The sequence below is a fragment of the Triplophysa dalaica genome, chromosome 10, assembly GCF_015846415.1.
Source record: "Triplophysa dalaica isolate WHDGS20190420 chromosome 10, ASM1584641v1, whole genome shotgun sequence".
In the NCBI taxonomy this organism is placed as follows: domain Eukaryota; kingdom Metazoa; phylum Chordata; class Actinopteri; order Cypriniformes; family Nemacheilidae; genus Triplophysa; species Triplophysa dalaica.
The window spans coordinates 4,413,871-4,434,727 of NC_079551.1; the positions used below are offsets into that span (position 1 = coordinate 4,413,871).

At 38.5% G+C, this 20,857-nt stretch overlaps 1 protein-coding gene across 5 annotated transcripts; it reads right to left on the reverse strand.

Annotated features, from left to right (window-relative positions):
- Positions 1-1,300: 1,300 nt before the first annotated feature.
- LOC130430726 (SLAM family member 5-like) lies at positions 1,301-18,859 on the reverse strand. Of its 5 annotated transcripts, XM_056759871.1 has the most exons (8): positions 4,508-4,730; positions 4,071-4,224; positions 3,714-3,773; positions 3,269-3,568; positions 2,822-3,124; positions 1,922-2,053; positions 1,728-1,771; positions 1,301-1,463 (listed from the first exon to the last, which is right to left on the reverse strand). In XM_056759871.1, exons 2-8 carry the CDS (start codon positions 4,177-4,179, stop codon positions 1,383-1,385), a joined length of 1,029 nt encoding a protein of 342 aa, XP_056615849.1. In that variant the 5' UTR covers positions 4,180-4,224; positions 4,508-4,730; the 3' UTR covers positions 1,301-1,382. The 5 variants fall into 5 exon arrangements, with proteins under 5 accessions (XP_056615849.1, XP_056615852.1, XP_056615851.1 ...); XM_056759874.1 differs by lacking the exons at positions 4,071-4,224; positions 4,508-4,730 and adding an exon at positions 18,421-18,859; XM_056759873.1 differs by lacking the exon at positions 4,071-4,224 and having other exon boundaries at positions 4,526-4,730.
- Positions 18,860-20,857: the final 1,998 nt, after the last annotated feature.

The following is a 20,857-nucleotide window of genomic DNA, read 5'->3' on the forward strand; positions in this document are numbered from 1 at the left end:
TAACTGCAAAATCATATGCAAATATTGCCATGTGTTTCACGAATGTATGGACTCATTCATGAAAATATTTTTTTTTAAAGCTCAATAACATTTAAAGGGAATCACTTACAGACACAAAACTTACTGTAGAGTGTTCACGAGTGTGTCATAAAACGTAAAATCATATGCAAATTTTGCCACAGTAGTGAAACACAGCAATATTTGCAATTGATTTTACGGTTTATTATAAAAAAAATCAAAACGGTGTGCATCATAGCTGACAAACTCATGAGCACTGTACAGTAAGTTTTCTGCCTGTAATTCCCTTTAAATGCTATTAAAACTGTAAAATAATAATTGAATGTGTATGTAACTTTAGAGATGGTCCCTAAATTCACGATTATCGAACGTCCAAAGTCAAACTAACTTCATGCCAGTCCATAACACTTTAAGATACAAGCTGAAAAGCGTTTTGTGTTCACTGCTCCGTAAAAGCGGTTATTTCAACAGCGTTGATTTGTTTTTGGAAATGCTGCATCCCAAGGCAACATGATTATTTAATGTTTGAGATTTAACAAGGAGGGAAAACAGGATTTGGGGAAAAATATGCAAAATACTTGGACAAGCAGGAAGATACATTTCCACAGTGACTTCGCAACACCTGCGGCAGTAAAACGTTTTCTGATGGATAGGGCGTTGGTTTGGCACTTAAACACTCGAACACTTGTGTCATCACACTGTATATCTGCACTTGCTAATTGCACTTCTGGTTAGACCTAACTACCTTTCGTTACACTGTACTTGTATATGTGTAATGACAATAAAGTTGAATCTAATCTAATCATTCCAAACCTGTATGACCTGTTATTTTCCTAAACATCTTTTTGGTTTCCACAGAAACGCACAATAAAAACCTTGTACATTTAATCTGTTTCAAAAGTGGTTGGGTGCATTTTCGTCCCCTGCGTAATGTTTTTCTCTGAGAGCCTTTATATGGTTCACCTCAAAATGAACATTTACTCGCCCTCTTGTCGTTTCAAACCTGTATGACTTTCTTTCTTCTGCAGAATTGAAAAGATATTTTAAAGAAAGTTTGTAACCAAACAGCAGTGACACCCATTCACTTCTATTGTATTGACATAAAACAAATTCAAATGAATGGGAGCCATTTACCTACATTCTTCAGAATAACATAAGCCCTTCACGTTTAAAAACAGATAATAAAGAAATTTACTTGCACCTTTCATTCACAATTTTTAATGAGTCCAGCTTGTTGGTTGCCACCTAGAACCAACACATTACATCACGGGATGAGTTCTTACTACAAAATAAATACAAATTACATCAGATTGCACAAGAAATTATGTAAATTTTAATATTTATTCATTTACAATTAGACATGATTAAACAATATGACCACATGGACAGCAGGTGAAGACTCCATTTGAAACTGCTGGTGCAGAAACCATATCACTTGTGGCTCCCTGTAAGAAAACACAGAGCCAGTCACAACAGAAACAAGGACTATTAATGCAAGTATGTTCATATAAAACATTCAAGACAGAAAAATGCCCTATAGGGCTTATTTTGTGTATGACCATGTTCCCCATTTACTTTACCGGCAGTCTAGTTGAGAAAATGAATTACACCATGCAGTTTTCACAAACATTTTTACAAAGTGAGTCATTCATTACTGGTCAACTCTTGTTCGTATGGTGTTAAATGAACATATAAGTACAGTATCTTACCAAATTGTTCAAGTGATTCAAAGATAGCGTCTCTTCTACATTGGCTGTAAAATAAAACCACGTGACACAAATGTAAATTTAAAATGTCAAAAAATGGACAGTCATCTGTTTGTCTCACTCTCATCGAGTCTAAACTCATGAAACTATCTAGTGTCTTGAGCACAATGATTTGTCATATTTGATTCAATACTTACATTCCTGCAGTTCTTGTTCATTGATCCGACAGTGTTTGACTGCTACAATCTTGACAAAACAGACCAGACCAGCTGCTGATATTAGAATGAAAATAACCGCTATGATGACAACCCAGTCAGTATGACGTAAACCTAGACATAAAACAAAAAAAGGTTTGGGTGAGTACATTTAATTTTAACAAACATTTTTTCAAAACATGTGATCATTACCTACAACACAGACAAAACAGTTTTTTGACCCATAATTTTCTACGGTTCAGACATCTTGGAAAATCTGAGTGTTAACCACAAATGATAAGATAACATCTGTTTTTCAGCTTTCCATTTAACTGCAGGATTTGGTTAAAGGAGTGAGGAAGCATTTAGTGTCAATGCAAAAGGATGAAATAGCTTTCCTGTAGCTTACTGGTAAGGGCATTACGTTAACAACGCAAGGTTGTGGGTTCGATCCCAGGGGATTGCAAATACCTATGTATAAATGTATAGGATAATACAATGTATGTCGCTTTGGATAAAAGCCTCTGCCAAATGCATACATGTAAATATGGACATAGTCTCTTTATTGTGCTTCAACGAATAAAAATTGCTTCAATTAGCTTCCTGTGGTGTCATGTTGTTTGGTTCACACTTGTAGATACAGCATAATGTTTTACTTGGTCCCACATAGGCTAATCCAAAAAGCCTGTTTATAATCATGAAGCATGACCTAAAACGGTCAAAAAACTGTGTGCTTCCCTACTATCAATACACATTATCCAATAACCCTAATATAACGTGGGAATTCCATACCAGAGTGTATATAATTACAACAAAAATGCCTTTAACAACGTCACACTGACAATAATGCTGACAGTGGCTGAATTTCCACACAACAGCACATTATTATAACTGTGTACTGACCTGAACACGTGTGGCAGACATCATTGATGTGTAGATGTTGTGTGCAGTTTGTGATGGGATTATTGATCACACATCTGTATGTGTTGTTGTCTTGATATTCCACCTCCAGAGGTAGAGAGAGTCTGATGTTGAGATCAGACACATTGATGCTGGACAATAAACTGTTTCCTTTGTACCAAGAGAGACTCACATGTGTCACATTCATCACTGAACACAACAACACACATTTTGACACTGAAGATCTTTCTGATGATGAAGAACATTGAGAAGAGTTTCTGATGATGACAGGAACAGGCAGACGAGCTGAAAAACAATTTATGAAAAAATGATGTAAAATAACATCTCACCAGCAGCGTACCAGCCAAACCTCCTTAACACAGAGCATACTGTATATTGACAACAAGCTCGATGTCTTATGATGATAAGACTTGAATTCTCTTTACTCACCATAGGCATTTAGATTAAATCTCTTGAACAATGTTTCTTTCCCGTTGATGACCTCTAATCTATAAAGTCCAGAGTCTGTTGTTCTCATGTTTGTGATGGTGAGAGATCCAGTCTGACTGTTGATCTGCAGTCTACCACCATATCTTCCAGTTTGATATGTGTTGGGTTTCTGATTATAAATATCAGCTATTGGAATCCCTTGAGCTCCAAACATCCACAGTATCTGATCACGTCTCTGTATGTGAGTAACATCAGTGTGTAATGTGACAGAATCTCCCTCCATCACTGACTTGATTTCCTCTGAATACACATTTAGAGAATGTACAGTGTTTAAATGTTATTGAAAAGCAGAATATATTTTTGTAGATATTATGATTTTATAGTTTATTACAACTTTTTCTATCCCAAGTTAAGCTTGGTTTAGCAAACCTTCACTTCAAAGTACCTTCATCTGCATGTTTCAGATTGTTAGGATCCTCACGGGTCTGTGGAAGCAGCTGAAGACCTGTGGAAGACATTGGCATCAGTAAACTGACCTCACAGAACATGAATATAACTGATCAAACCTCTTTCCTGTTATCGTAATGTCTTGGATTCGAAATTCAGATGATAAGGAAATGCTTTCATGGTTAAGTCTAAAATGTCAAGTTTCAATATCAAGAAAAGTGTTATTCTATTGAATGAAAATCAGAAATCAATATCCTACATTTATTTACATTAATTAATTTTGAAGACGCTTTTTCCAAAGCGAGGGCATATAAACATTTTGTCAACACGGTAAACAGTATAGAACAATCTTTACCTTCCACGATTATCGGAGAGAGAAAAACACAAAGTATTAATGTTCTCAACAGACACATCCTCGCGCTATGCCGGGTGCCGAGAATTGCCCTGTTTCTCACCCGCAGCATTGCTTTATAAATCGCACTGTGCTGATCGTCACGACCCCTTGATCTCTGTTAATCATGAACAATACAACGCCGAAATTTTACGAAAAATAGGAAGCAGAGGATCTTAAGAAGATATTACGATCCTTTTAAACATGTGTTTCATATTTAGTGCTTACAAATTGTTGTACTACTTATCAAAAACCCAAACTGATAACTTTTATTTTATCCAAAGAAATACATGTGATGTGAGCAATAGAAGCAATTGGAACAAAATAAGGACAACAAAAAGTGAAGTAAAACTGGTCTCATATAGTCGACCCCATCCTTGAAAGAGAGTTCTAGGCGTCACCTTCTTTAGCAGTTCTACCTATAAAATGTCGACGTCTCAAACCATTCCACTTGTCATCGATTCGCATCGAGTAAAAACAAAATGAGCGATCACAGACACAGAATAAAGAGCGATGTGTTGTTCAGTACTCTTTTGTGTGTGGATTAACTGCGATTATTTATCTTTCTTCTTTTCTACTTCTAGTTTTTCGCTCTAGATCATATTCCAGAATACTTCGACAGTCATGTCGCCATGACCGCACCCTGTACCTTAAACAAAGCGAAACTAAACGCATTTTAGTAAGTTAAGTTTCAGTTTCAGTTTGATCATTATTGCCATTCCACTACATGTGGGGACATACAGTGGAACAAAATGTCGTGCCTCACAGGACCAGGGTGCTACATATATACAGGCATAAATAACTATCCTACTGATAGTTTGACAATAAATATACTATGTGTAAAATTGTTTTACCTATAAATAAACAAAAAATACAATCTATACAAATGGTTCTGATGAATACTGTACATGTGCAAGAGAACATTGTGGGTCAAGCAGCTTGGCTGGGGAACAGTGCAGGAGGATTTGTAATGCATGAGTCGATGAACACACACGATGTACATACACTAAAGCAGTGGTTCTCAAACTTGTTTTGCTTAAGTACCCCTTTTTATGATCTTTTCAAGCCAAGTACCCCTTGACCAGACCGCAACATTTTGCAGTTAAATACAGTGAAATGAGAGTCAGACAGTTATTATATCTCATGCCCCCAAGCAGGTTTATTGCTTATAAAAATTTCTGTATGTAGCTTTAGGCAACTATGGGCTAATTCTCTTAAGTATTAGTCATAACAGTTAAATAAATCAGTGTTTTTCAGTTCAGGAAAATCAACATTTCTTTAACATTTAACCGTAAACTCTCCTAACTTGCATTATTTCGCACCCAGACACTGCTCCTGAGTCCGGGTCTGGGTCTCAAAAAGGAACGCTTATAAATTGAAATGCGTTTTAAATGTTTGAATATTTTTTTTATGCATATTTATGTGGTCCTCGTTTCATAGAAAGAACACTATTATCATAATTTATTGACTAATTTATTTTCATTATTTATTCCTAAATTTCAGTTTCTCTCACGTTTTACCTTGCAGTACCCCTTGGGGCAGGGGCGCCGCCAGGAATTTTGGGCCCCATGACAAAAAATCAAATTGGGCCCCCTCTGTGCAGCTGTTGTCACCACATCTCTAGGACCTAACTGTCCCATCAAAATCTTTTCATTACTCTAATTAAAGGCTTACTACTGTCCTGCTTCTTGTAGTCTAATACTAGTACTAGCACAAAATTTACTGCTGGTGATTTGTACATGCATGGAAGTCTAGTATAGTTAACTATTTGATGCAAGATTAAAAGCAACCATAAAAATTAGCTGAAGGCTGTCTTTTACAGTCTCAATGTATTTTTATTGTGATATTTGCCAAAAAAAATAATTCTCGTAACAAAATTATTTTTAATTATTAATGAAAGATTTAAAGAAAGAAAAAACAAATAAACTTAAAAATTAACATCATCCTCTCTCAAAACAATGAAAACGGCATATTTTTTTACTAAGCTGCACATATGTGCCAACAAGAAAATAAAGTGGACATGTAAAATGCAATTTCACACCAGGGTTATTATAGTGTAAAACTTTTCCCTGCACTGATTAAATGGTGATTAAATGAAGGCTAACACTAGTCTGTTTCTAGCTAGCTTATTTCACAATGGACATTAAGCCAAAAGGTTAATACCACTCACAGACTATAGACCAGTGGTTCTCAACTCTGGTCCGCGAGATCCATTTTCCTGCAGAGTTTATCTCCAACTCTGATAAAAAAAACACCTGATCAATCTAATCAGCGTTTTTACAATAGATGCGTTCAACTTAATGCAGCGCTGCGCAAATCTATCAGCGTATGACATTTAAGTACCGCAAAAGAGATTCAAGTTCAGATTGCGCGGTACGCATTTGAATCGCTCTCGCTGTACTTTAATACGATATGCCAAACAATCTGCGCAGCCCAACAATAAGTTGAACGCGTCTGTTCCTGAAGTCATTGATTACCCTCATCAGGGGCCTCATTTATAAAGCTTGCATACGCACAAAACGGGGCTGAAAACATGCGTACGCCAGTTCCTGCGGAAAAAATACAAATAACATTAAACACCATTATGGGTCCTAAAGATACATACTTGCATGTTTAGTTTAAAGACATAAAAGGAACTATATGCTGAAAGTACGTAAATTTAATTTCTTTCACTTCCATTCTTAAATGGATGTAGGCCTATCATTCATTATGTGATTAATGTGATTAATGTGATAAGGTGTAAATGATTACATCTGATCGCTGAAAACGTAAATATCCTACTGCAGCAACACTTAAGTGCATATTGTATGATGGATGCGCTGGCACTGCTGGAAGACTATGCCAATGGCAGACTTCGCAGGGAAAGAGTATTCAGGGACCGTGAGGATTTCCTAGCCCATGATGATGAGTGGCTAATAAGCCGCTTTAGATTTCCCAGAGCCATGCTCTTGGATCTGTGTGCTGAACTTGGCCCAGCATTACAAAGACCAACAACACGGAACCCCGCCATGACGGTACCAACCCAAGAACTTTCAGTTTTAGGATTTTTGGCAACCGGGACATATCAGCGGGAAATAGGCGACAGGTAACGAACTGTACTTTTTTTGAAAGGGATTATTCAAATGACCAATCGATACATAAAGTTTCCTTACACTGTTGGAGAACAGGCCAATATCAAAAGGCAATTTGCAGCAATGTCCGGTTTCCCAATCGACTGCACTCATATTGCTATAAGGGCTCCATATTTAGATAAATTCATTTATGTGAATCGCAAACATGTGCATTCAATAAATGTGCAAATTATATGTGACGCCAACTTGACTCTAAGGAATGTTGTGGCACGATGGCCTGGTTCTACACATGACTCTTTTATTCTAGCGCACAGCAGTGTAGGGAATCGACTTAGGGCGGGTGCAGTTCGCGATGGCTGGCTTCTGGGTAAGTAAATGCATATCATTGTTTTTAAATAACAGCTAAAGCCTATTGTACAAATAATCTGTTATACTTTACAAGTGACAGCGGTTACCCGCTCAGGCGCTGGCTACTCACCCCATTCTCAAACCCTCAGAGCACAGAAGAAGTGCGCTTTAATGATACCCACGCTCGTGCGCGCTCAGTAGTTGAGAGAGACATTGGCCTCCTCAAGTGTAGATGGCGTTGCCTTAATGCTTCGGGTGGTAGACTTTTATATCAACCCAAAAAAGTTTGCCAGATCATCATGGTGTGCGCTATTTTACACAACATTGCACTGATGAATGGTATCCCTGTTCCTCCCGACCTAACACAACACCAGCATGAAGAGCCTGACCCACATCCCCCTCCCCAACAAGAAGGACATCATCAGGGAGCAAGGCTCCGTCAGGAAGTAATGCGCCATTTGTGAAGAACAACAGTGCCAAGGTACATTTTTTAACAAGATCTTTTAATGTAGATGCAATGTCACCCAGCACAACCCTTATTTGCTTAAGCTCATCTGCGATTACAGTAATTGCGTTAATGGTGTCTCTCTCTGTCTGCAGAACAGCCTCAGTCAGCACCCGGCCACTTCCAGCCGTGCCATACGGTTGGGACGCACTTGTGCTGGGGACCTCGGGAAACTCCATAGCCCCTGCAGACTCTGCGATGGGAGTTTCGTCACACTGGTCTCCCGCAGACTCTGCAAGAATAAGGACTAAATCAATTATGTAACATATTTTGTTTAATTGAGCACACAAGCAATAAAATTATTTACCTTGTTCCCCTGTATCCAGCACATCCGTGTCTCCCTCCCTCTCAGACACAATGCCACACACACTGGTTTGGCCAAGAATCGAGGCCATTCGGGTCTCCAATGGGGACAAATCGGGGGCGCCTTTGCTCCCACCAGTCGCACACACACTCTGTCGGTGAGAGGCAAGCCGTTTCTTTGCTCCCACCTTAAGATCGGACCACTTCTTTTTTATATCTGGAACCGTCCTGTTTGCCGAAGTAACTGCGTTTACCGCAGCAGTGATGTGTTGCCACTATAATTTTTTTTTTTTATTGGTAATTCCACTGCTGTGGCCACCAAACAAAATAGCCTTCATTTCATCCACCTCACTCACAAGAACCTCTATTTCTGCCTCAGAGAAATTTCGCTTCTTGCCCTTGCTCTCCATTGCTGCCATGATTTTGTTTTTAAAAAACACGAATTTCCTTGCTCTTTTTAATATGCATTGCCAATGAGGTAATTTGCATTGTCTATATATGGTTGAATGTGGGCGGATAAAGGGCGGTAAATTGCGTGCGCAAATTATCAGGTAGGCTGTGATTTATAAAGTGAAAATTGCTTGCAGGTGTGCGTACGCATGGTTTTATAAATCTGAATCTTTTTTTGCGTACGCTATTTTTGGCTTTTGTGCTTACGTAGAGTTTTAGTAAGGATCCTACGCACAGTTTTATAAATGAGGCCCCAGGTGTTTTATCAGAGTTAACTCGGCAGGAAAGTGGATCTCGCGGGCAAGAGTTAAGAACCACTGCTATAGGCTACACACCTTTCTTGGTGAAAAACTGGGTTACAGTTTGCCACCCTTTCCTTTGTCTTTCCTCTCTTTTATGGAAAACCAGATTTTGATTTAACGTTAGTAGGCAACATTGTGGTCACTGTAGTTTTGGCGCATCTACTGACTGCAACTAAACACGTCACTGAGAGCGCTAAATCAGAACCAAACCATTTCATGCAGATACAGGGGGTGGTCGGTTAATATGGATGTTTACCTTTTGGTCAATGGGGATTTTTAAAAGAAAGCGATCATTAATTGTATTATTATATAAAATTATATAATGAATGATGATGGTTTGATAATGTTATATAAGTTTTTACATATGTTTGGGGCCCCTGTCAGTCATGGGCCCTTGGAATTGTCCTAACTTTCCCCCCTATACGGCGCCCCTGCCTGGGGGTACGCGTACCCCCATTTGGGAACCACTGCACTAGAGCGATATCACAGTTACCCTGCCGTTAGAAATCGTATTATGTCCTCTTTTTGCAATCGAAACTAAACATATAGAAAGTAAAGAGAACGTTTAATAAGATCCAAATATGTTCTTCGTTGCGGTCATATGTTACATGAGAAGAGTGTACTTGTAGCACTTGCGTGACATCATTTCCTCTCTTATTTTCGCATTTGCTTGTTGCTTCCAGACAGGGAATTTCTGCAGTTGGACTTTGTAGTTGAGTAGGCGGGGCGAGACCGTGGATCGAGTCCGGTCAGTAATTGTGAATGAGCGCCAGCTGTGCGCACACCGGGCTCGAATCACGTAGGAGATTGGGAGCAAATAAAAGGAACGAGCGCCCGGACTGCCGAAGAGAGAGGACCGGGCCCGAACTTGTATTACGGTTGTATATGTATTTATGTTTTACTTTGTTGTTGTTCGCCGGCGGTCGTCCATGAGGGGCCGCCGGCTGTTATATTACTTTATTAAATGTTTTCAAATGTCTTCCGGTTCCAGACTCCTTCCTTCCCTTTTATGGAGATTTGTTACAGACTTCTTACTCATTTTAAGCTCTGAGTCAGAAACGTAAGAGAGAAGTTGACATATATCACTACTATGCAGTGTTATCAATCACGTATATTGTTTATTTTAGCTTTCAGACATTTACAAAAGTTCAACCAAATCAATACATTTATTGTTCATAAAATACACAAGATGTTTTATGGAAGAGGCAACAATCATACTGTTATATGACATTGTGTTTTAGTCATGTCAGATACACATTGTTTGTGTAAGTATAAAGTTCAATTTATTCTTCTCGTTCATCGCCAACTTTCTATCATGTCTGTCGGGACCAGTGATGTATAAAGTACAAATAGTAAAAATATCTGTCCAGAAATTTGCTTTGGTAGAAGGTAAGTTGACTTGAGGAAGAGTCTTAGAGTATCAGATAAATATTGTGCTTAATTTACAAAAGTACTATCAAAATACAAGTTCAGAAACCACATCTTTATAACTTAATAAAAGAATAGTTCCCTCCCACCCCCAATATTATCTCCAACAAATCTGTCTGGCCCTTACTTCTTTCTTTCCTTGCATTTCCCTTAAAGTAAAACCCAGATATTTGATAATTCATTGAAACTGAAAAAAATGTTGTCCATCTTTAAAAGAAGCAGCACATTAAAACCATGTTGAAATTAACTGTGAAGAGCACCTTTTTGCACCTGCACATTGAGCTTTAACCAATGATTGGTTCAGCATTTTAATGGTGACCCAATCCATGCATTTATTTTGTAGTAACGAACATGCTTAGGGGAAATGTATCAGAGTAAAAATAAAAAATTTTGTTCAGGAAATTCTGTTCAGAAAAGTCTGCAGCAATATAAAGTCTCAAGTAAAGTACAAAATACTTAAGTACTGTACTTTACAACACTGCTAGGAAATAGTGACTCATTTCCTGTATTCTCCTGTAGCTCAGTGGTAACAGCATTGCATTAAAAACGCAAGGTTGTAGTTCCGGACCAGAGCATTGCACATAATCAGAAACAAAATGTATAGGATAATGCAATGTCGCTTTTAAAGTGTCTGCCAAATGAGTAAATGTAAATGCATTTAATGTGTTATAAATCTAACAGGTCCGATCATCTAAATATGCACTCTCCAAAAGCAGGAAGTGCTTTTGGACAGTTGCTAGGTCATGCTAAATTGTCTGTACAGCGACATTCAATCACTTTAGAAACAAAAGGAGACTCCTAAATAACAAACCACAACATTGTGTAATCATGTTTAGGGTCATTTTAGGTAACAAACATGAAACATAAGCGTTCTTAAAACAGCTCGTAGAAGCTCAGTGTAGCTATTAGCTTCTTGCTGTAGTTTGCAAAGTCATTAGTCATCTTTCCTGTTGGCTCTCTGTAAGAAAACAGTTATGATGTTTAAAAGAAAATGACTGTTAATGTAAATGTTTATACAATACAAAGCATTCTCTAAATAACACAAAAATCACTATAGGGCCCATTTCTATCATTATTGAATTGTTAATTTTGTCCATTTCCTTGGCAGTCTATTCGATATATATATATATATATATATATATATATATATATATATATATATATAAATCAAACACATCTGAATAAATCACAAATCAAGTATGTTATAAGTAGACAATGCAAGGTTTTCCAAAAAAAAGTATAGAACAAAATAATTTCTTTTAAATCATAATTTATAATCCTCTGCTAGTGTATAGGGGCATCGGCCTGGATTTCATTTTGTTTTGGGGTGCTCAGGATGTTTCTAGAAAGAAACCCTTGAGCTCTTACCCTGCATTCACACGGGTTTTCCTTTAAGAGTAATTGAAGGGGGTCAGTAGCTGCGTTTCCATTACCCTTCAAAATGCTCAAACTGAAATGGCGCTTTAAAAATATGCCCAATGGAAACACGCTCGCATGACGTGTTGTTTCAGTCAATACGATAAAGGCATTTTTTGCAAACGTGCAATATGTATCCAAACCTAGTTTTCTCACAGATTTATTCGAAAGCGGCCCAGCGTCCATTGACTTCAATAGGGCTGCTTTACAGTTTTTCTCAGTCGCTTTGGTGCATTTCTCACATCACTATTAACATTTGCACAACATTTAATTCAACCTCCACAACATTTGGTCATTTGTCCACATCATAGTAGCAGTTTTTCATTCCTTCCAACAAATTGCAAATGCTTTTGGACATGCATCAATTGCTTTCATACAACTCTCTGCTGTTTTATAACATTATCAGTTGCTTATGTCATGTCAGTCAAAATTAACTAAACTTGTGAATGCTGAATAGTCATTCCATATAAAACTAATAGTCCTCATTTCATTGCTTGAGTCATTACATACAAAAATGTTGAACTAGTTGTCAAAATCTACATAATCCCCGAGAATGAGAGGGGTCTAACTGGAGACCATCTGAATAAGCATGTTGTTGTTTATGATAATGTGCGTTTTCACCACTCAGATGTTGTCAGACAGTGGTTTGCAGCACATGATAGGATGCTGGTGGAGTATCTCCCTCCCTACTCACCATTCCAACATCCAATAGAGGAATTTCTCTTCATGGAGGTGGAAGGTATAAGGAGATACTTTCCTCGCTGCATTGTAAGAAATGATATTCGCTGTGATTTAGATGAAACTATGTGTCCAGACAGAGAGGAACGTCTGGATGTGCATGAGGTACTATAAAATCTGACCTTTTTTGCATTGGAAAACCTTTACAGAGTAAACTGTCATAATGAAAACATGACAAAGCCATTTGACTACCTTGTTCATAAACAGTGGTGTCAGGACTTTTCATCTTGATGACACTGACACTTTCATTGACATGAATACTTGCTTTTGAGGAATAAGCTATCCATTTTGAACAAATGACACGCTTTTGCAGGTTATCAACTAGGTATTGCAGTTTGTACTAATTGTTTTGAGAAATGCATTAACTGTTGTGCAAATGTAAATAGTGTTTTGAGAAATGCACCAAAGCGACTGAGAAAAACTGTAAACAGTTTTTTTCAGTGCTTTTCAAACAAGACGGTCATTGGATAATGCTGCGATTATGTCCCGCCCACGGACGCTCAGCGTCTCTGGGATGAATGGAGGAGTGGGCTGGCCCGGACTACGAGCATCTGCGTAATGATTAGAGGGTCTGTCATCTCTTTTTAATCCACTTTTATGTCCTAAAACGCTCGTTTTTTGGGGTCGACAGCTTATAAAAACGTATTTCTTGTTTAGCTTGTTTGCTATACACATTGTCACATATCAGCTTTTAGACATTATTTTTTTTTTTTATAAATCATAAATGACAAGGAGGCGGCAGCTTCTCGCAATGCAAAGAGACGGTTGGTGTGGGCGTTGGCCTGGTCTTCAGATTATGACGCGTATCACTCTGTGTCTCCATTTCCAACTCAGTCCCATCGTGGATTTTGCATGTTTAGTCGAAAGACATACTGCACAACTGCTGCAACCTTCGTCGTATATTTCACACAATTTCACACCACATTCATTGTTTCAGTTTAACATAATTCCCACATTTCCTCCCGTTGAGTTAAATATATATATATATGAGATTGTTTGTTCATTAATTCATATAGTCTAAACCTTAATTAATTCATTCATTCAGATCAGGACTTGCAGAGTAAGAGGGGAAAGCTGTGTGATTACTAGGTGTTCCTTAAAGACATGGAGTTGGACAGTGCAATGCCTCAGCTTTACAAACTGTTCTCATTAGTGGCAACAATTGGAGCTACATCTGAATGTGTAGAAAGGAGCTTCTCCTGTTTAAAGCGCCTCAAGTCCTACACCCGCAACACAATGGACCAAGGCCGTTTAAGCAGCCTAGCTCTGCTGGCCATTGAGAGGACACTGCTCAAGTCACTGGAAAAGACGCCTAGTTGGTACGACAGGGTTACAGAGCATTTTCTTGAAAAGGAAGGTAGGGAAGAATTTACATATAAATAAATGGACAATTTTTATGATTTAGGCCGAAAATGAGCTTCCCCTCTAAAAGATCAGCAGCCGCCACTGACGCAGGGGTACCTGAGCTGTTAACGCATATCAGTGCCACTGCCAAGGTGGACCCAGCTCAGCTTAAAATAGATAAAATGCTATCAACATTTCCGACCAACTTGGAAAGAGGGCAGAGAATTACCAGAGCAGTGGCAGCTTTTATTGCAAGGGATTTCCGGCCTTATTCTGTGGTGGAAAACCTCGGGTTTCGCCACCTGTTGAATGCACTGGAGCCGCAATATAAGCTTCCCTCACGCAGCCACTTTTCAGAAAACATTGTGCCCGAACTCTACCACGAAACCAAGGCCCAGGTAATGAAGTTAATGAGCCGAATGTGACAATAACGGCACATTACATTAACGAGGACTGGAAGATTGTGTCACATGTGCTGCAAACGAGAGCGGCTTATGAGTCTCAGACAGGTGCGCATCTTGCAGAGCTAGTGTCTCATGCCGTCCTAACTCCTCACCATTAAAACTCTTTTCTACCCGAAAAAGGGGGGGAATCGCTCGGGGCACGGACAAACACAGCGATCAGAGCCCACACCCCGAACCAAGGGGGAGTGCTCCGGGGTCGGGAGAGAATGCCGACCCCGGAGCCCTCTCCCCGGACAGCATGCCAAACACACATACTAAATTCTCAGCGTAACTACGCTGCCCCCCTTTTAATTATATGCTAAGGTGAACTCGTGATTGTCAGAAGAGCGCAATCAGACAATGTCTCTCATTGGTCCTCTAAATGTGCAACTCATCCAAAACATGTACGACACCATTGGAGACTCTCATATGATCCATGAGATCAAAAATGCTACCAGAACAGATCTCCTGAAGAGGTACAACAGTGAGTCAGAGAAGAGAATCCTTCATACAGCCTCTCCATTGGATCCCAGGTTTAAGGGAATGCCTATTCTCACAGAAGAGGAGAGATTCGAGCTATACGGAGCATTGACAGAGGCTGCTGCATCCTTAAAGGTAATTCTACAATATAAAAAATGAAAACAAACCCTTTACACATAATAATAATATTAGTAATTTTTTATTTAAACTGAAAAACAGTTATAATCCATATACTGCATATAATAGTTGTCTCAGCTGTCAAAGCAATACGTGTTTATCCCAGACACAAGCGTGTCTGCAGAGCGTGTTTTCTCCACAGCAGGAAATGTGGTAACTGCTAAAAGAAGCACTCTTAAACCAGACCATGTGGACCAGTTAGTGTTCTTAAAGAAAAACCTACAAATTTTAGGTTTATAAGCAGTGGCTCATACTGAGCAGTTTGTGATGTTTCAGGAAGTTGCCTGTCTTTCTGATCTTTTATATTTGTTTTTTGCTTCTAAAACACTGCTGAAGTGCAAATGTATTTTTTTTTTTTTAACATTGACTTCACAAGTAGGTGTGGCCTCTTGTTTATTTTGGTGTATTACTTAATTTAATGTTTAAACATTTGTTTACATTAAAATGTTTTACAAGTGCATTGCAGTATTTACTGCACTCCTTGCATTGTGCACTTTAAGTATTTATTTTTTGTATTTGCTCCTGTTGCGCCTGCTCATGCTAATGCACAGACTTGTGTTTTGTTTGATGTTTGATACTTCGAAGAAGAGCAGGTAAAATTAGAGTTTCAGTTCATATATCTGACTGCTTGTATTTATTGACAAACATGCGAACTAGTAAATTGAAATTTGAGACGCCAATGCATCGTCAATGCATTGTGATAACGATGTGATAACATCGTGATAACACGAGGCCCCTGTTCCTTACTTTATTAAAAAATATATACCATATTTATGTATATTCTCTTGTGTTGTGTTGTGTACATATAATTGCACTGTCCATTGAGCGGACCTGACCTGACTAACATTTCACTGCTGATTATATTCTTTATAATTGTGTATGTGACAAATGAGGCGGCAAAGAGACCCAATAACATGCCCACTACAAGGGGAGTTTTAGGGAGTATATTGAGCTCTTTCCTTCTGGTAAATTGCCATTGCCATGAAGGAAACAATATGCTGTGAAAGCTCCACGGCCCTCTGCTACCAACCACCATGCTCTCCCCACACAGTTCACTGCCCCCACCCAGCATGTTGTCCCTACCCAGAACTCCCCCACTCATACTTTCCCCACCTCTGGTGCATCTGCAGGAGCGTAATGCTGAGGTGTGGTTACAAAAGACAGTCCAGTATCTGACAGTTTGCAAGGGGATTGCCAGTCCTCTAAAGTCGAGCCTGTTCCTGCATGTGACATTTGAACCTGTTCCTTCATGCCTTCTGTCCCTAAGCATTGGTGTCTGATGCAGGTGTATGCCCAGGATGTCCTACGGCTGGATGAGATCAAGGCCATTATCAAATCACAATATGGTCGGATCTTGAAAATGGATTGCAGTGAAAAGTGGCCACCAGTGGTCAGAGCGTGGCACTATCAATGCAAAGGTCATGGGTTCGATCCCAGGGGATTGCACATAGTCAGAAAAAAATGTATAATACAATCCAATGCAAGTCGCTTTGGATAAAAGTGCCAAATGCATTATTGTAAATGTCAAGTCCCGAAATTAAATATATACACTTCAACTCACCAATAAACTACGTTATGAAATACACAGAATGTAAGAATCACCACATTCTCTGGGCACATTCAGAGAGCTCCGGCTGGTGCGTGTGCCCATTCTGTGTTTGCAGTTTAAAGTAAATCTTCCAAAGACTTTCTTACCTTTCACCATTAATAGAGAAAATGCACAAAGCGGTAGAAGTGCCATTTCTACTCCGCACGCAGTTCGATCCTTTGGAGTGAAACAGATGCCGTTCGTTTATAAAGTCTCTCCTGTAAGCTATAGTTCATCACGGACTCTATGAAATTCTGGTCCTTTTGCGATTGAACCAGCAGAAAGACATGAGGTTGCTCTCTGCACATCAGCACGCAAAGAAAAATCTGTCTGTGGTCTGTCTCTAACGGAACTGCTTTGCTTGACACATTGTCTTATACTGTGGCGTCAGGAAACCCACTTTTTAAGTTCTTGTAACTCCCCCTGCTCCTATTTTTATCACCAAAGAGCCACACTTTAGAACCCATTGATAAAATATAAAAGTGCAAAAGGCATTTTTGTTATTTTTATAGCAAATTAAATTTAAATGGCTCAATTATGTTAAAATACCATGTAAATATGCATAAAGGCACTAAACGTGAATCGTTGTTCCAGTAAAATACGCGTTGTCTGTGTGCTCTTTTAAGAAGTTTAAGGTTTCATAGTTTTAAGTTTATAACAGGGCTGTTAAGTATACAGTTACATGCAGAGGTTGTGTAGATTGTATGAATAGATGAGTCCTTGGCCTCGGTGTGCCGATCGTGAAACGTTCTTGGCTTTTGGGGGTTCTACTTTTTCTGTCAGTCCTTCTTGACAGAATGTAAATTCCAATCGATTTTGTTTATCCTTAAACGGGCTTCACCAATCTGTAGTTTGTTTAATGTGACTTTAATGCGCTAATTAAAATGTGCACTGATCTGTTTACACGTTTTGTTAAATAATGTTTCCTGATGTCTTCATCTGAAGCCTTGTGCTTTGTGAGTTTTTACGTTCCACATTTTCTAAACGTTCTTTGTTTTGTGGAGTTTCAGGTGTTTTGATTATATTTTCCCAAAAATCATTGTCCTTCATTTGAGATTCCCCTTGCGGACTGTGTTGATTTTATTTATTGCTATTTGCTGCCATCTAGTGAACATCGTGTAGCGGAACAGTTTAGTCCAACTTTATTGTTTCGCACAATAAAGAGATTAAAAGAAACTAATCCTAATTACCTTCACATCATCCGATTTAAACCCAACAATGTGTGCAGTTTCCCCAAGGCCTTTTCTTTGCTGAACAAATTTTTTAAATATCACTTTCTTGAACTCTAATTTGAAATAACTTATATATGTTTTAAAAATACCAAATATATATAATTATTCTCTTTTTTATTATTATTATTCACTTAAGTGGAACAGAAGCAGCAATAAAATAAGCTCTTTGTTTACCTAACTTGTTGCTCACAACAAGAACAAGATCTCAGAGTCTTAACTTCCTTAAAATTAAAGGAAATCACGATATCAAACCATACATCTTCTCGGTTTTCTCAACAAAATGTGAGATCACTTGCCAAGTTGCCGTCGGTCACAACCGTGTGTGATGAGTCATCCACTTCCATTCAGCTCAGAGGATAAAAGTGGAACTGGTTAACTTGCTTCTTTCTGGTAAAACTCCCATTGTCCATGTTACTGTTGTGTTTTCTGAATTGACCCTGTCACCACTACCCACGAATACAAGTGTGTTTTGCTAAAAAACATACATACTTGAAAGGTCACGTAATCCATTCCACATCCTGTACACGGAACACAACGAGATCCATTTTAGTGGACGTCCACACTAGAGGTGCGTGAAATATAAATCATCAGAGCGGTATCGCGACTCCGTACGGTTAAAATCGTATTATTCCGGTTTCAATCAGGATTGAGAGCGTTTTAAACAAATCCAAGTTTCTTGGGTATCGTCGATATGTTGCAATGCTGCGGGTAGAGTCTCTGTCGTCTTATTTTACACTTTCGGGCGTGACTGACATTATTTTCCCTGTAGTTTGCGTTTCAGTTTCCTTCCTGCGAGATGCGTCGACAAATAAGCGCATTTTGACAGAGCAAACCCGCACATGAGCATTATTCCGCTTATTGTCATAGCAAGACCGCAGACACCATAATACATATCTGTAAAACATGTTTTAAACCTACACAAAGCAGAGCCAACACGGCCAACAAGGCATCTCGCCGACGTATAATAGGCTACGTCACCGATCAAGTGAAATTTCCAAATTATTAAAAGTTCCTTGTGTTGTAATTGTACGTTTCGTTCTTTCATGTAGCATACTTTTTTCCCTCTTTTAGTTTCCTATGATAATTAATATCGCACATAAGAATTTATAGTCCGTTTAATATCTGACCTGTGGTTCTCCTTTATCTCAAATGTGTGCTTCCACTGTGTGTGTGTGTGCGCGAGTGTGTTGTGTGTGTGTGTGCGTCTATGTCAATGTGTGTGAGTATGTATGCATATTGTGTGTGTGGAGCATTTGTATGTCTGTCTTTGTTGTTTTCACCTTTTTCTTGTTTTTACAGGTATATCCCTTGAGTTTTACTTGTATTCAATGTGTCTCATGCACAGCGGCTTTGTTACAATGAAAATTGTAAAAAGCGCTTTATAAATAAAGTTGAGTTGAATTGCCAGAAAAAGTTTGAGAATTACTTCAGACCCTTAAGATATGAACTTGAGGCAAGAATAAACATAAACAGACACTAGGGTGTGCGCATTTCTTACTTGTTCATGCAAGGCCATACGAGATGCCTAATAGCCTAGATGTCTTTAGTGATTAGATATGTTTTTGTGCAATTTTGGTTGCTGTGCACTGAAACTAGAAATACTTAAAGTATTAAAATTTGAGATTAATGAAGACAAAGTCGTTTTTTGAGTTACCAAAGCATTCATCATTATAATTTTGTGCATCTGAATGTGGCGATCACGTCAGTCTGATGTGGTAAATGATGCAATGTTGTCCTGCTCTGGTTTTCATGGTCTATCTGTGTGACATCTCTCTAGTTTATTGTTGATAAACCCCATAACTCTGAATAGATAAACAGCAAGAATCGATGATAAAATTATGGCTGAGCATGTGGTTTTGGGTTAAATAAGAGGCCTGAAGTAATAAAAGTCAGAATTCTTCAAGTCACTCTTCCTGAATTTTTCTTATCCAGAAAACAACAGAAAATATTTTGAAGAACGTTGGTAACCAAACAACATTCACCCACATCGATTTTCATTGTATGGACACAAAACCACATTTCCCAAATATCTTGTTTAGTGTTCAACAGAAGAATACAGGCATATACAGATGTACTGTCGTCAGACGTGTGACCTCTCCAACGTGATAATGTATTACAGGAAGTCTTGAACGCGCAACACGGTTGGGTGCACGCTGTGTATTTGTGATTAAAAAGTATAAAAAGTAGTTTGTTTCGCTAGAAAACACCCTGATTCATCAGCTGGTGTCGCGATTTTCCATTTAAACCTGCGAAGAAACTAAAATTGGGACCTTAAATCAGGTAGCCCCCCTTTGAATCCATTATATGGAGGATATACGATTCCTTTAAGTCTGTTTATAGAGCCACATATTTTTGATGACCTTGTTCTTTTACAGTCCATGCTTAAAAACAAAAATATCTAAATATCTAAAATTATGAACAAGATATTTGCTCTGTAGTGGCAATGGGGTCTTGTGGTGACCCTACAGGTTTCTATGCATATTTATTAAATCTCATCATAATGCTGAAGAGCTTCTGATCTGAGGTCAGGTGTGCACCTGTTTGGTGCTTCTTATATAGTGCTGGTGATCTTCTGTAATTTCTGAGATTTGTTTATAATGTTTGAATGCAATAATTCGTTGGGTTGTCGTTCATAATTTTGCCATTATATCTGTATAATCAATGAAGCATCATCAGAGACCGCTCATGATCTCATCATTTAATTGAAGCTTTGACATCTGACGTGTTTTCTTGAAATTCATTCTCAAACAGACAGTGTATAACAGCAATTCTACAGTCCATCTGGTTTAAGATTATATTCCATGTACCCTTTTAAGAGCAAGACAACATCATCATGTGACATACTGATAAAAAAGTTTTACTGTTTAAACTGACCTTCTCTGCCGAAAGGGTCTTGACATGTTTATCTGTTTTAGGAATACAGCAA